Below are 12,918 nucleotides of genomic sequence, written 5' to 3'. Positions count from 1 at the left end.
TTAAATCGGCATCGTAGTTCCATATTTGACCTTGTGTGTCAAGTATCGGTTGGCTCGAATCACCCCCCGACCTCAACCCCGGGCACGTTTTTTCAGTGTGCCTTATTAACGTAGAATTTCCTTCCGCTGTAAGGAGAGTTTGACACATTTTGCATTGTGCCTTTCGTTTCCCGGTCGTGATAACCACCAAGTTGTAGTAATTCCAAATCTCGAACTTTCGTCCTTGTTCGGCGAGAACTTGGGCAATTTATTCGTTTGAGGGTTGTTCACCGACCATTTTGTAGATCGTAAGTGGAAGAGAGAAATAAACGAGAATTGTGAAGTGGAAACGAGAAATTAATACGTAACGAATTCAAAAAATAAAGCGAAAAACCGAGAATTGATAGCGTTTTTTGTGTTTTTGAAGATGAGATGAGTTGGTAACAAACTAAGAAACTCCCATCTCTATTTATACATGTTTTGGTAGCTAGAAAGATGAAAAAAACGGTCATAAGGCTCCAACGACTACTAACGGCTAGTTTGACTTTTTGACTTCCAACGGCTAGTTTGACTTTTTCGTTGACCGGGCCCATAACCGGTTTCGTAACCGGTTTCGGTTATAACCGGTTCCGGTCCAAGATTTTCCTAAAAACACCAACCGATTCGTAACCGCCAGTCCATAACCGGTTACTACCGGTCCCGGTCGGTTACGATCTTCAGCCGGTCTCGGTTCCGGGCCTCCGTCAGTTACGGGCCGGGCCGGTTATGTTTGGCCATCTCTATCGTAAATGTAAGGTTTAGAATTGAAGATTCTAAATGGGCCCAGAAAAAGCTAATGAGCCCAATAAGAAATAGTGGGCCGAATTAGTAAGCTCTAACTAACGGCATCAACACAACATACATAGACTATGGCTGAAACAGAAACGGAGGAATCAAGAATTGGGAGAGACTGCAGTAGCGGAGGGTGGAGAGAGCGTTTTGAATAATGGATTTGAATATGGCGGAACCCGGCGAAATTTTACCGGATCGGAAGATAGATACGTCTGCGTACGATTTGCTTCACAAGACTAGGGCCTCCGTGGAGGACATAGTTGCACAGATGCTTTCGGTGAAGAAAGAAGGAGGAGGCGGCGATAGTACCAAATCACAACTGCCTGAGCTCGTCACTCAGATGCTCATCAACTTTGTGAACCTTCGGAAGGTTTTTTTTTATCTTTCTCTATTTGCACCTATGCTTATTTATTTGTTAACAGCCCTAATGGGAGTTTAGTGATTGTGGAAAAATCAAATTTGAATTATTGTAGTGAATGTGAACCTCATTTGATGCATCTTTTGCAGAATTATGATGTAGTACTTCGTTTGGTCAATTAGGTTTTGCATTGCAAAAAGTTCCTTTTTTTGAAGTAAGGATCTTTCTTTAGTGGAAAATGACCTAATCTTCTCTAGTGTATCGTTTTCAATAACATATATCATAATCTTCATGCATTTTTGCATTTTGGACAGTATCTGTGTGTATATGACTTGTTGAGACCGTTGAATATTCAGGCCTTTCAGGAAGAAGATTAGGCAATATGTAAGGGGATGTGATTTTTTGCATTATGTTTACTTTGTGTTAAATATCTATTTTTGCAGTGGGGACTTGCAAAGTTAATTTATATGGTGGATATCTAGATTAAGGGGTGAAGTATCCGGTAAAAGCCGGAATTTGCTTTTGTATTCCGGGGTGAAGCATTTGGGAGATACAAGGCTGAATTTTTCTTTCATTTGCGGGAAGTCAAATCTACTTGTCTCATACAATGCTTGATTTTCTTTCACCGTGAGTTTAATCAGCCGATTTATGCACCTTTCTGAGAAGGTTCATAACACGTCATAAGATATCTCAAGGATACTATTCTTTGTGAAAAAGACTCGAAGAATTGTTGAGGTGTTCAGTGATGCAGATTGGGCAGGTCCAAACAATGGTAGAAGATCTACAAGTTCATACTGCTAATCTGTATGGGGAAATCTAGTAACGTGGGAGAGTAAAATGTAAAATGTAGTGGCTTGCAGCAATACTGAAGCACAGTTCCGTGCTCAAATAAGTACTAGAGAAGCTACAACTATCATTGGATGGTCATATGAAATTATATTGTGACAAGGCTACGATGAGCATTACTAATAATTCTGTGCAGCATGATAGGACTAAATACGTAGAAATTGATGTCACTTTCAAATAAAAGGATTGTACAAGCCAAGCTCTGATATAATCATCTGCAAGTTGGGTCTTATAAATATATATGTTCCAACTTGAGGTAGAATTTTGGTCTAGATATAAGGAAACAAAGTGTGTATAGATTAGTTTGTTTCCTTAGGTCAACAGAAATTAGTTTCCTTCAATCCTTTATAGAATAGTTTCCTGTTAATAAGGAAACAAAGTGTGTATTTAAACACAGCCCTGTACACTTTAAAAGAATGTAGAAATTTCTAACATTAACTACACTGAATCAGTTGGGCCAACATGCTTCCTACTCATGTTACTATGCTCCATGTATCTAAACATAGTGAATCATCATTCTTAAAACATTATTAACTAAGTAATTTGTTCCACTTCCTGGTATGCACATTATGAAATAATTACTTTATCATCTTGAACTGTATAGTAGATCATCTTAATTACTCTTTCCTGTATCTATATTGTGCCTATATGTCTGCTCCTGGTTGTTCTTTTGTGTCTTGCTACCTGAACGTATAGTGTTTATAGTAACATTGACATATACCGTGTTTGGGCTTCTTCAAATTTATTGTGTTTTCATGCAGGCAAATCGTTCCATATTGCTTGAAGAAGACCTTGTAAAAGCAGAGACTGAACATGCAAAAGCACCTGTAGACTTCACAACACTGCAACTCCACAACCTTATGTATGAGAAAAATCATTATGTGAAAGCAATAAAGGCTTGCAAAGACTTTAAGTCTAAGTATCCAGATATTGAACTTGTTCCGGAGGAAGATTTTTTCAGAGATGCACCAGAACAAATTAAGAACTCTGTACAGTCAAATGACAGTGCCCACGATCTGATGCTTAAGAGGCTCAATTTTGAGCTGTTTCAGGTATATTGTTATTACTGAATAACAAGGCAGTATTTTGGGTGTAACTTTATTAATAGTCAATTTGATAGCCTCCCCTTCTAATAGCAAACTTGCTTACCTCTTGGATGTTATATTTGACATGTCCAGCCTTGGGGCTGTTCATATTTCTCTTTGATTACTTTTCATATTTGTTTATTCCCTCCCTTTCTTCACATGCAAGCGCATATATGGATACACATACATACATACATACATACATACATACATACATACATGTATATGTATGTATATGCAGAAAGAAAAATAGTACTTGAGGTATCATACACGATCAATAGTGCGTAAGAAAATGACTTCTTTACATGCAACCTGTTGTAGACGGCTAATATGTGCATAGTGATCAACTTGTTGCCTTATGGAAAACTGGGTAGGTGTCCTGCCTCTTATGCATTTTAGACGTCTGAGGGTTGGCCTATTGTCTTGTTGCCTTGATGACCTTGGTGCATGTAACTTGAAGATGTTGCAGTCTTGCAGAAAATGTTCACTTTGTTTCTGGATGTTATGCTCTGTATTTTAGGGGTGATACCTTCCTGCAATATGTTTTTACCTTCATTAGATTTACCACTACCTTTATATTACCTTCTGCATTCCTTCTTTTTTCCTTGTTGCTTTTTTTATTGTTATCATTTGACAGAATACTAGTATGTTTCCCTGTTAGCGCAAAGAATTGTCCAAGCTTCATGAAAAAATGGAAGAGCAAAAGAAGATCCTCCAGGACACTATTGCTAACAGGAAGAAGTTTTTATCAAGTCTCCCATCACACCTTAAATCTCTAAAGAAGGCATCCCTTCCAGTACAAAACCAACTGGGAATTCTTCACACGAAGAAACTGAAGCAGCATCAGTCAGCAGAGTTGCTTCCACCTCCTCTCTATGTGATATACTCACAATTGTTAGCTCATAAAGAAGCATTTGGTGAGAGTATTGATCTCGAGATTGTGGGAAGCATGAAGGATGCTCATGTATTTGCCCGGCAGCAAGCCAATAAGGACAATGGTAACCATTTAATGCATCTTGTTCTTTCTTACGTGGGTGTTCAGATTTTGTGGGGTGTTACATGATGGATCAACTCTGTGGCCTAAAGCTTAGGTTGTTAATCAGCGAAATTTGAAAATGGCATGGCTCATTTTGTGCAAAAATAGAGGTGGCAAAACGGCGGTTGAGTTGGGTTGGGCAACTGCTCAAGATGATGTAGATTTGTACTCAAAATATTATAGAATTGAAAATAGAAAATTTTCATATTTATCATAAAATTAAAAAATTAAAAATATGGTTTCAAATTCTTGTAGAACTACTTTAAATGTGCGCCCATTGTGACCCGTAGAACAATTGCCCAAAATTGACCCAAACAATTACAAAAAAATGGTTGTTTTTGCTGTTTATTGTGTATGGGATGGTATTACCAGGTCTATGCAAAAATAGTGTCATGTTTAGGTTGTAGACTTGTAGTTGCCCTTGCTAGTTAGTTTTTATGGCTTTCGATCGTCAAAGGCATGTATAAACCACCTTATAAATATGCCTTGTCTCTATGTTTCATCTTTTCTCAGCAATGTATTTCATGGAATTATGTACTTGTGTCGCGATAAACAATGGGTGTTATTAGCATTTAATTACAAAATGCTCTATTTTTGTAGTGTCTTGTTACCTTTTAGTTCAAGAACTATTTTGGTCGGCTACGAAACAGTTCTTATTGATATTTCAAAGTTAATAAAGAAGCTCATTTGACACACAAAAGTCAAATATGGAGTTGTGTTATGGAGGTATCATCTTAAGTTGTAGTATATAGTAAATGAAAGAGAAAGTCACTCAACCTAGTTTGTAAGGTTGTATCTGCAGGATCTTTTGCTTCTACATGTGACAATAGAAACAGTATCACCTTTTGCTCATTAAAGACTTGCCTGTCTATGTATATCCTTCATGAACTTGTTGATGAAAAAGACAAAGAATATCACTTACTGCTGAAATATGTATAGATATTTTCATGTGGTGTACATTACATCATCCATAAAAGGGGAACCTTTTGTTACAATAGAAGCAGAAGTGATGTGGATAAAAAAAATCTTTAACTATTCTTTTCTGAAATTGTTTGATCCAGAGTCTGCCAGTCTGGTCTCCATCATCAATCACTCAATCTTCCTAGCGTAATTTCAAATAATTTGCAGTACATATTACTCTTGATTCCCAGTAGTCGCTACCATATGCTTCATAAGCTTGATGCATTTATCCTTCACATCCATAATATTCAAGTTAACATGATGGATTTTTTGGTTATATGGTTATCAACCTGATGACATTATTACTTTGATTATATTTTTGTATCCTTGTGATGCTGGTCTATCCCAAATGACGTCTGTTCCAAAATATTAAGTTTTTCTTACCCCTTGGCACCCATAAAGTGGTGTTTAATGTTTTACAAGAAAAATAAATGATACCGCTTAATGCTACAGGCATAACTTCTCCTAATATAGAGAATTCTAAGTTAGAAGATGACGTGCCTGATGAGGAAGATGATGGCCAAAGGAGGAGAAAGCGTCCAAAGAAAATCCAAGTTAAAGAGAGTCTTGATCCAGCAAGGATATATCAAGCTCACCCACTTAAACTCATCCTCCAAGTACATGATGATGAGGCGTCTGATCAAAAATCTACAAAGCTTATTGTACTGAAATTTGAGTATTTGCTGAAGTTGAATGTTGTTTGTGTTGGTATTGAGGGATCGAATGAGGGTCCAGAGAGTAATATCTTATGCAACCTCTTCCCAAATGACGCAGGGCTTGAGCTTCCTCATCAGGTTCTTCACTTTCGCTAACACATTCTTTTGTTAATTTTCGTGCAAGACTATTCCATACTTGTGCTCCATAGCACGTTCATTGTTTCTGAATTATCATGCAGTCAGCTAAGCTTTGGAGTGGCGATGGTCCTATATTTGATGAAAGAAGATCTTCACGTCCATATAAATGGACACAACATTTAGCCGGGATTGATTTTTTACCAGAGGTCTCACCCCTCCTTACTACAGGCGGGGATTCCACAAACGGTGAAACAACTAAACAAACTGCTATCATTTCTGGGTTATCGTTATATCGCCAGCAGAACAGGGTGCAGACCGTTGTGCAAAGGATTCGGGCTAGGAAAAAGGCTCAGATGGCCCTTGCGTGAGTCACTACACTGTATGTTTAGACTTTAAGTCACGGATGTATGATTATGAAGAGCTACTAAGGCAGATATGAGGTTTCACGTCGTTTGACTGAGTTTGTACTTGTTTAGTTAACATTCTTGAAATAAATTAATATTATTGTTTTTCATTGGATGTTTAACCTGCATTTTGTGGCTCTTTTTGAGTTTGTGTCTCTTTGAGAATTGCTATTCAACTATGTGTTTATTTGGGTGTTATTTTTTATCCAGTAGGTGTGCATATTGAAAACTTGGAAATCTTTGGTTGACTTACAGGGAGCAGATTGACTCGCTAACAAAGCTTAAATGGCCTGCTTTGACTTGTAGAACCGTACCGTGGTTTTCACATGTCCGTCTCTGCAGTTTGCAGAGCTGGACAGTTAAGCCACCACCCAAGCCTGCAGCGTCTGTTGGAGAACAAATTCAAGTTTCACAGGAAGTTGACATGGTTGTTGAACCCGATACTTTGAAGGCAGAGATAGAGAACATTAGGGAGGATGGGGAGCTTCCATCTCTAAATCCAGCCACGACCATTGTGAATGAAATTACCACTACCCCCGTGAAGGGATCAGGCATCGAACACTCCAAACGTCTTGCTTTAATCACGAAATCTATGGCTTCTCCAATGAGCAAGGGGAAATCACCAAGTTTTAGAAAGCACGATGAAGATTTGGATTTGATGCTGCTTTCTGACAGTGAGGTGGATGAGCCTCCACAAACTGAGCCAGAGACTGATGAGATATCTGGGACTGGGAACTTAAAGGTAATCGATAACTCATGGATGTCATGTGGGGTCCGGGAATACCGTCTTCTCCTAACAAGAAAAGTCTACAGCGGTGATGGGCTCATGAAATTAGAAGCCAAGGTATATGCAACGTGTTTATGTTGTTTTGTTGGCGTGTTAAAGTTGTTATCACCCAAAGTCGTGTTTTAAGATTTTATTATTGCAGATCAACATCAGCATGGAGTATCCCCTCAGGCCGCCACTTTTTACCCTGAATCTTTTTAGAGCCACTACTGCAGGAACTGGATCGGAGACTGAGGCTAACGAGTGGTTTAATGAATTACGAGCCATGGAAGCTGAGGTAAGCTATTAAGAAACTTTCTGGGTTTATTTTAAGTTTATGTTAGTAAGATCCTTTGTCATGTTGTTTTACCAATAAGTCTGCCATGGACTCAAAAGATGATTTTTCCTCCATTTTAGACGATCTTGAGAACTGAACATTCATAAGATAAATTGTACTCCCTCGGTCCCAAAGAAAACCCACTTTACTATTTTTACATGTCGGAACCGAGTAGATGCCAAGTCTATGTATATCCCCCCAAAATCCCACTTTCGACTTGGATATTAGGTTCGTTCAGTTTGGTTTTCTTAGGGGATGGGACGTGTAGAAGAAAATTCAAATGAGAACCATAAATATTTTGAGAACCGGGAACCAACTGTTTCACGTATTGTTCATGATGAATAATCATGAATATTGTAAGATCCCACATTGGTTGGGAAGGGGAATGAAAATTGTCTTATAAGGGACTGAATACCTCCTCTATCAGATGTGTTTTAAAACTATGAATCCAAGTGTGTTGACAAAGCGGACAATTTCTAGTATGGTTAGCATGGGATGTTAAAAATGGTATCAGAGTTGGGAGTTGGACTAGTGTGCCAGCGAGGACGTTGGGTTCTCAGTGGGGGTGGATTGTAAGATCCCACATTGTTTGGGGACGGAATGAAAGTTGCCTTTATAGGGGATTGGATACCTCCCTCTATTAGTCACGTTTTAAAACCATGAGTCCAGGTGTGTAGACAAGTCAAAATGGACAATATCTGGTATAGTTAGCATGGGATGTTACAAATTCCATGTTTTTTCATTATTCATAACATCTATCACAGCATTCATGATGAATAATTGGTTCCTCAAAATATTTACGGTTCTCATCTAAACCTGTCCCGAGAGGGGTATTATTTTATAACTCAAAACAAACATAGAACAACTGTTAAAACCTCAATCTTGCTCTTTTTCATCTGGGTTTCTATCCACATGCATCTTGTTCTTTCCCTTTTTCTTATGGCAATCTATCCATCTGCATGTTTTAGGTAAACATTCATGTAGCAAAATTGATATCTTGGGAGGAAGAAAATTATATATTGGGCCATCAGGTATGTTGCCTCGCAATGCTGTTCGACTTTTATGTGAATGATGGAGCTTCATCTACCGAGAAAGGAAAGAGTACTTTTGTGGTTGATGTTGGTTTGTGCAAACCCGTTAATGGCGGACTTGTCACAAGAACTTACAGAGGTCGGGATCATCGGAAAATGATCTCCTGGAAGGACAATGGTTGCACTCCTGGGTATCCTAGCTAGGATCAACACACAGATGCTTAAAGTGCTATTTGTTTTTTAAGAGGTGCTGAACTCTGAAGTATTTCGCTTTCTTATTGATAAGAGGTGGTGTTGAAGTCCAAAAGCAGAATCAATAAGACTGTTTTTGTAAACTGATAAATGTCGGATCATACCATGGAAAGTATGATCTTGTTACTCGTATGTTGTATTTGTTATGAGATGGAAGTCGATAGTGTAAAGAGTCGAGAAACAATTGTTGAGTTATTATTTGAAACCCAACCCAACACGAAATAACTCAACTCGAAGCAACCCGATGTCTAATCAAGTAGTAAAAAAATTTCAAACCATAGATATTGGGTTATTATTATTTGAACCCAATTCGATGAACCCGATATCATTTTATCTCTTGGATTTAATATGATTGTTAAATTTATTATTTATATATACATTGGATAATTACACTATCACATACGTTCTTCATATACACATATTTTCAATCTATTTACATCTTTATATAACTTATTCGTATATATGTTCAGTAACTGTGAACATATATATGTAGATTGAGAAAATTAACTGAATGTGATATACGTAAAAAGTATGGATAAGTTGTATCAAATGGTTGATGATGAAAAAGAAATTATGAATAAAGAAATAACATATTTAAGGTTAGAAGAATATTTTAATGTAACAAAGTATCAACCCGACCAACCCGTACGGTTTGTGTTGGGTTGCACTTTGGTTTGGATTAAGATTTTTCAAATCACAAACATTAGATTGAATTGTTCAAATATCTTTAAACTGATCAACTCAACCCACGAATATCCCTAATGCCCATGATAAATTCTTTTGAGTTTTGGTAATGATTCCAAATTCCACATATGATGGAATGTAGATTTCTCGAATCCTGATAAGGAATTTAAAAAAAAAACTATTACGTTACTATATTTATTTCATTCCATTTCATTCCACCATGATGGTTGTCTATCGATCGGCACTGTTGCCAATGTCGGCCCTTACCGCTATCACCTTCACCCACCAACACGTGCGTTTTAAAATTATTATTTTTAAATAGTAGTGGAGTTAAAGCACATATTTTTAAATGAAAATTATAAAATTCTATAATCAATATTACATTTCATTTTTAATAGTTTAATATGGATGATTTAGGGGTCGTTTATCAAACATTTATCCGAATAAGCGTTTATCAAGTCACATTACTTTACCGGATGAACATGGTAAGGACCAAAAATATTACTCGGTAAGAGTAAGACAAGGACCAAGAGTCTTACCCGGTAACTGAGGACGATGACTCTTACCACAGTTAGCACTTACCGGGTAAACTTTTGCATACGATGTCGTTTTTGTTGACTAAAAACTTACCCGGTAAGTAAGTGATAGTTTTGAATTTATTGGTAAGCGTTTACTGGGTAAGTGTTTGGTAAACAACCCCTTAATTAAACTAAAATGAATGATTTAATTAATGTTGATTTATCTGCCAATCGTGTTAGGTCTACTGTTCATCAATTAGATTTTTTGTTTTTGTAAAACGGTGAACTTCTGAATATGTATAATTGTCTATCTTATTCCACAAGATATAACATCGTTGAATTTATAAAATCATCAATTCATTTTAATTAAAATATTTAAATTCAAAAATTTGACTAAAAACATTTACTAACAAAAACCATATTGCCATTATCTTTATAGAAAGAGAAAAATAATTATGGGCATAAACGGACCAAGAGTGGTGGTTAGGTGGCATGTGTCATCGTATTGTTCCTCCGTGGTAAGGTAAAAAAATTAAGTTCGTGAAAGGTGCAACCGTTTTATTCTAGAGGTGCAACCATTTTATATGGTGTCACCGTATTCAAAAATTCTTAGATCCGTCTCTGATTATGGGGTGAATTAATCACAAGATTGTTAAAGGTGTATCAACCAGAAAAATTCCGTTTTTTTTTGGGTAATTATGGATTTCTAAACGAGTCTATGTACACCGACTAATCTCGTAGATGATCACAAATGATCTGGAGCTATTATTGGTACCTCCATGTTTACTTACCCAATACGACCAAAATTGTCAAAAATAATAATAACGACAAAAATGTCGTGATTCATATTTGGTTGATAGTTCAAATATTTGAATTGATATGTATCTCTGTTTCTTTAATCTAATTTAGTTTCGATCAGTTTTGTTTCATGTTAAGGAGTTGTTTGTTTACCTTTTAATAGTTCCATTAAGAGGTAGTATCTGAATCGTTAAGAGGTGAATCTTGTTAGACAAAAAAAAGTTTTTATATTAATGGATCTAAAACCCTCTGAATGATTTTGTATCATATGACTCTCTTAACTATTCAGCGCCATAATTTCATTGTAAATATTTACCAAACAATTATATTTTCATTTTGCATTATATCATGAGAGCTTCTTAATAATTCTGACCACTTAATTATTCTACATCATACTATTCAGCAACTACCAAACAACCCCTTAAATTATTTCAAGATGGTAATGTATGGCGTTTTCTATACATTTCTTTGATTTTTAATAATAATATGTTTGCCTTTAAAGAATGGTTTCTTTTTCTTTTTTTTTCTTTTTTTTGAAAAAAAAATGGTTTCAAATTAACAAAAAATAATCTCTCGTCAGCCAAGAAATCATTGATATTTACTTTTATCTGTTTTACAATTAATGTTTATGTTTTACATTATTTTAATTTGTTTTAAAATAAATATTTATTTTTAAAATTAAAAGTTTATTTTCTTATTTTATTTTTAATTATGGGACGAAGAAAATTTCTTTATTTATAATTATGGTTGAGTCTGTCATTTTATTAATTAACAAATATTGTAATTATATATTTCTAAATTATACTGTATTTTTTTATCATAGACATTTATTTTAAGACTGAAGTCATTGATTCATTTCTTCCGAGAGGCCATAATTGCTGCTAGCAAACATATTAATGACGAGGAACTCATTTTTGTTATGCTACTAATACATTGTACTTGATCTGCTATTCTGCCCCATTCAGACTGAGGAAGAGTTACAGACGCATAAAACAAAAAAAATACTCTGATGAATGACGGACATACTATGAATAATGTTTCACTATTTACGATAAATAATAAATAAAAAGGTCATTCTAGATTTATTTTGAGACTTTGTTTTGTAAAAAAAATTATTTTTTAAAAAAATAGGATTAATAAAATATTAAATAACTTTTTTTTAATTGCTATCTTAGCATCCACTTGGGATAACCTTTTCACTTGGATACGATCTAAAATGATAATTAACCTGAATATCTAACTCGTTATGCGAGCCGACTAATCTTAAGGGGACCATCTGCTTTGCGGGTATCTCGGAGTCATTGCATTTGAACCTCCGTGGCCACAAGGGGATTTTTATTTCTCCTTTTGAACCTGAGACCTCCAGACACTTTGACCTTTGAAACTCAAACTCAAACCAATCAGACACCACCCTTGTTGTTAAAAAAATAACTTAATAATTATGTAAAAAGAATTCAATATGATAGTTCATTTCGTTTTTTAGAAACAATAATAACTTGAAGGTTTTAAATGAACGGATCAATTTTTGGATTTCTCTCATTTTTTACTTTAAATATAATTAATTTTTTTTTATCAAACATGTTTTTATTAGGGGTTGTTTGATAGTTGTTGAATAGTTTGTTACAAAATTATTAAGTGGTCAAAATGATTAAGAGACTCTCATGATTTAGTAAAAGCTGAAATATAATTGTTTGGTAATTATTTACAACGAAATTAGGACGTTGAATGGTTAAGAGAAGACGTGGATACAAAATCATCTAGAGGGTTGGCAAAAAAAAATTATCAAACAATATTCACCTCTTAACGATTCAAATGCTGTCTTTTAATTGAACTATTAAGAGGTAAACAAACAACCCCTAAAAAGAATAAATATTTTATTCTTGAGATGCAGAGATCGTTTCAAATATAAATCATGTAAATATTACACACATTATAAACTAATATTAACTCTCAATGTCAACAATATGGATTAAATTAGTTCCAAAATCTACACTTAAACTTTTTGTTATCCGTGTGTGTCCAGACCAACTTATACGCACCTCGACTAATTCTAGAAATGCTGGAGTTTACTGCTAGTCTAATCTGCAACTGATTTGATAACCGTCTAAAAACTATAAAAATATAAAAATCCAATGGCCAAGATTAATTTATAGGATGTGTAACAATTACATGATCTGTATTTTTTTTATTAACCTGGATATCCAACCAGTTATGCGAGCTGACTAATCCCAGTACGACC

At 35.4% G+C, this 12,918-nt stretch overlaps 1 protein-coding gene across 1 annotated transcript; it reads left to right on the top strand.

Annotated features, from left to right (window-relative positions):
• The first annotated feature begins 898 nt into the window (after positions 1 to 898).
• LOC112511457 (THO complex subunit 5B) lies at positions 899 to 8,865 on the top strand. The gene is made up of 8 exons (XM_025117080.1): positions 899 to 1,180; positions 2,776 to 3,066; positions 3,761 to 4,097; positions 5,549 to 5,889; positions 5,991 to 6,253; positions 6,549 to 7,137; positions 7,223 to 7,357; positions 8,365 to 8,865. Exons 1-8 carry the CDS (start codon positions 965 to 967, stop codon positions 8,629 to 8,631), a joined length of 2,439 nt encoding a protein of 812 aa, XP_024972848.1. The 5' UTR covers positions 899 to 964; the 3' UTR covers positions 8,632 to 8,865.
• The last annotated feature ends 4,053 nt before the right edge of the window (positions 8,866 to 12,918 follow it).

The sequence above is a fragment of the Cynara cardunculus genome (genome assembly GCF_001531365.2).
Source record: "Cynara cardunculus var. scolymus isolate 2C chromosome LG 4, CcrdV1, whole genome shotgun sequence".
Lineage (NCBI taxonomy): Eukaryota > Viridiplantae > Streptophyta > Magnoliopsida > Asterales > Asteraceae > Cynara > Cynara cardunculus.
This window is presented reverse-complemented; position numbering and strand designations above follow the sequence as displayed.

Bases quoted from the DNA above. Each gene is read 5' to 3' on its own strand.
- LOC112511457 (XM_025117080.1), top strand. From the start codon at position 965: ATGGATTTGAATATGGCGGAACCCGGCGAAATTTTACCGGATCGGAAG. The intron at 4,098-5,548 runs GTAACCATTTAA...TTAATGCTACAG, and splicing joins GCAAGCCAATAAGGACAATG to GCATAACTTCTCCTAATATA. The intron at 6,254-6,548 runs GTGAGTCACTAC...GTTGACTTACAG, and splicing joins AAGGCTCAGATGGCCCTTGC to GGAGCAGATTGACTCGCTAA.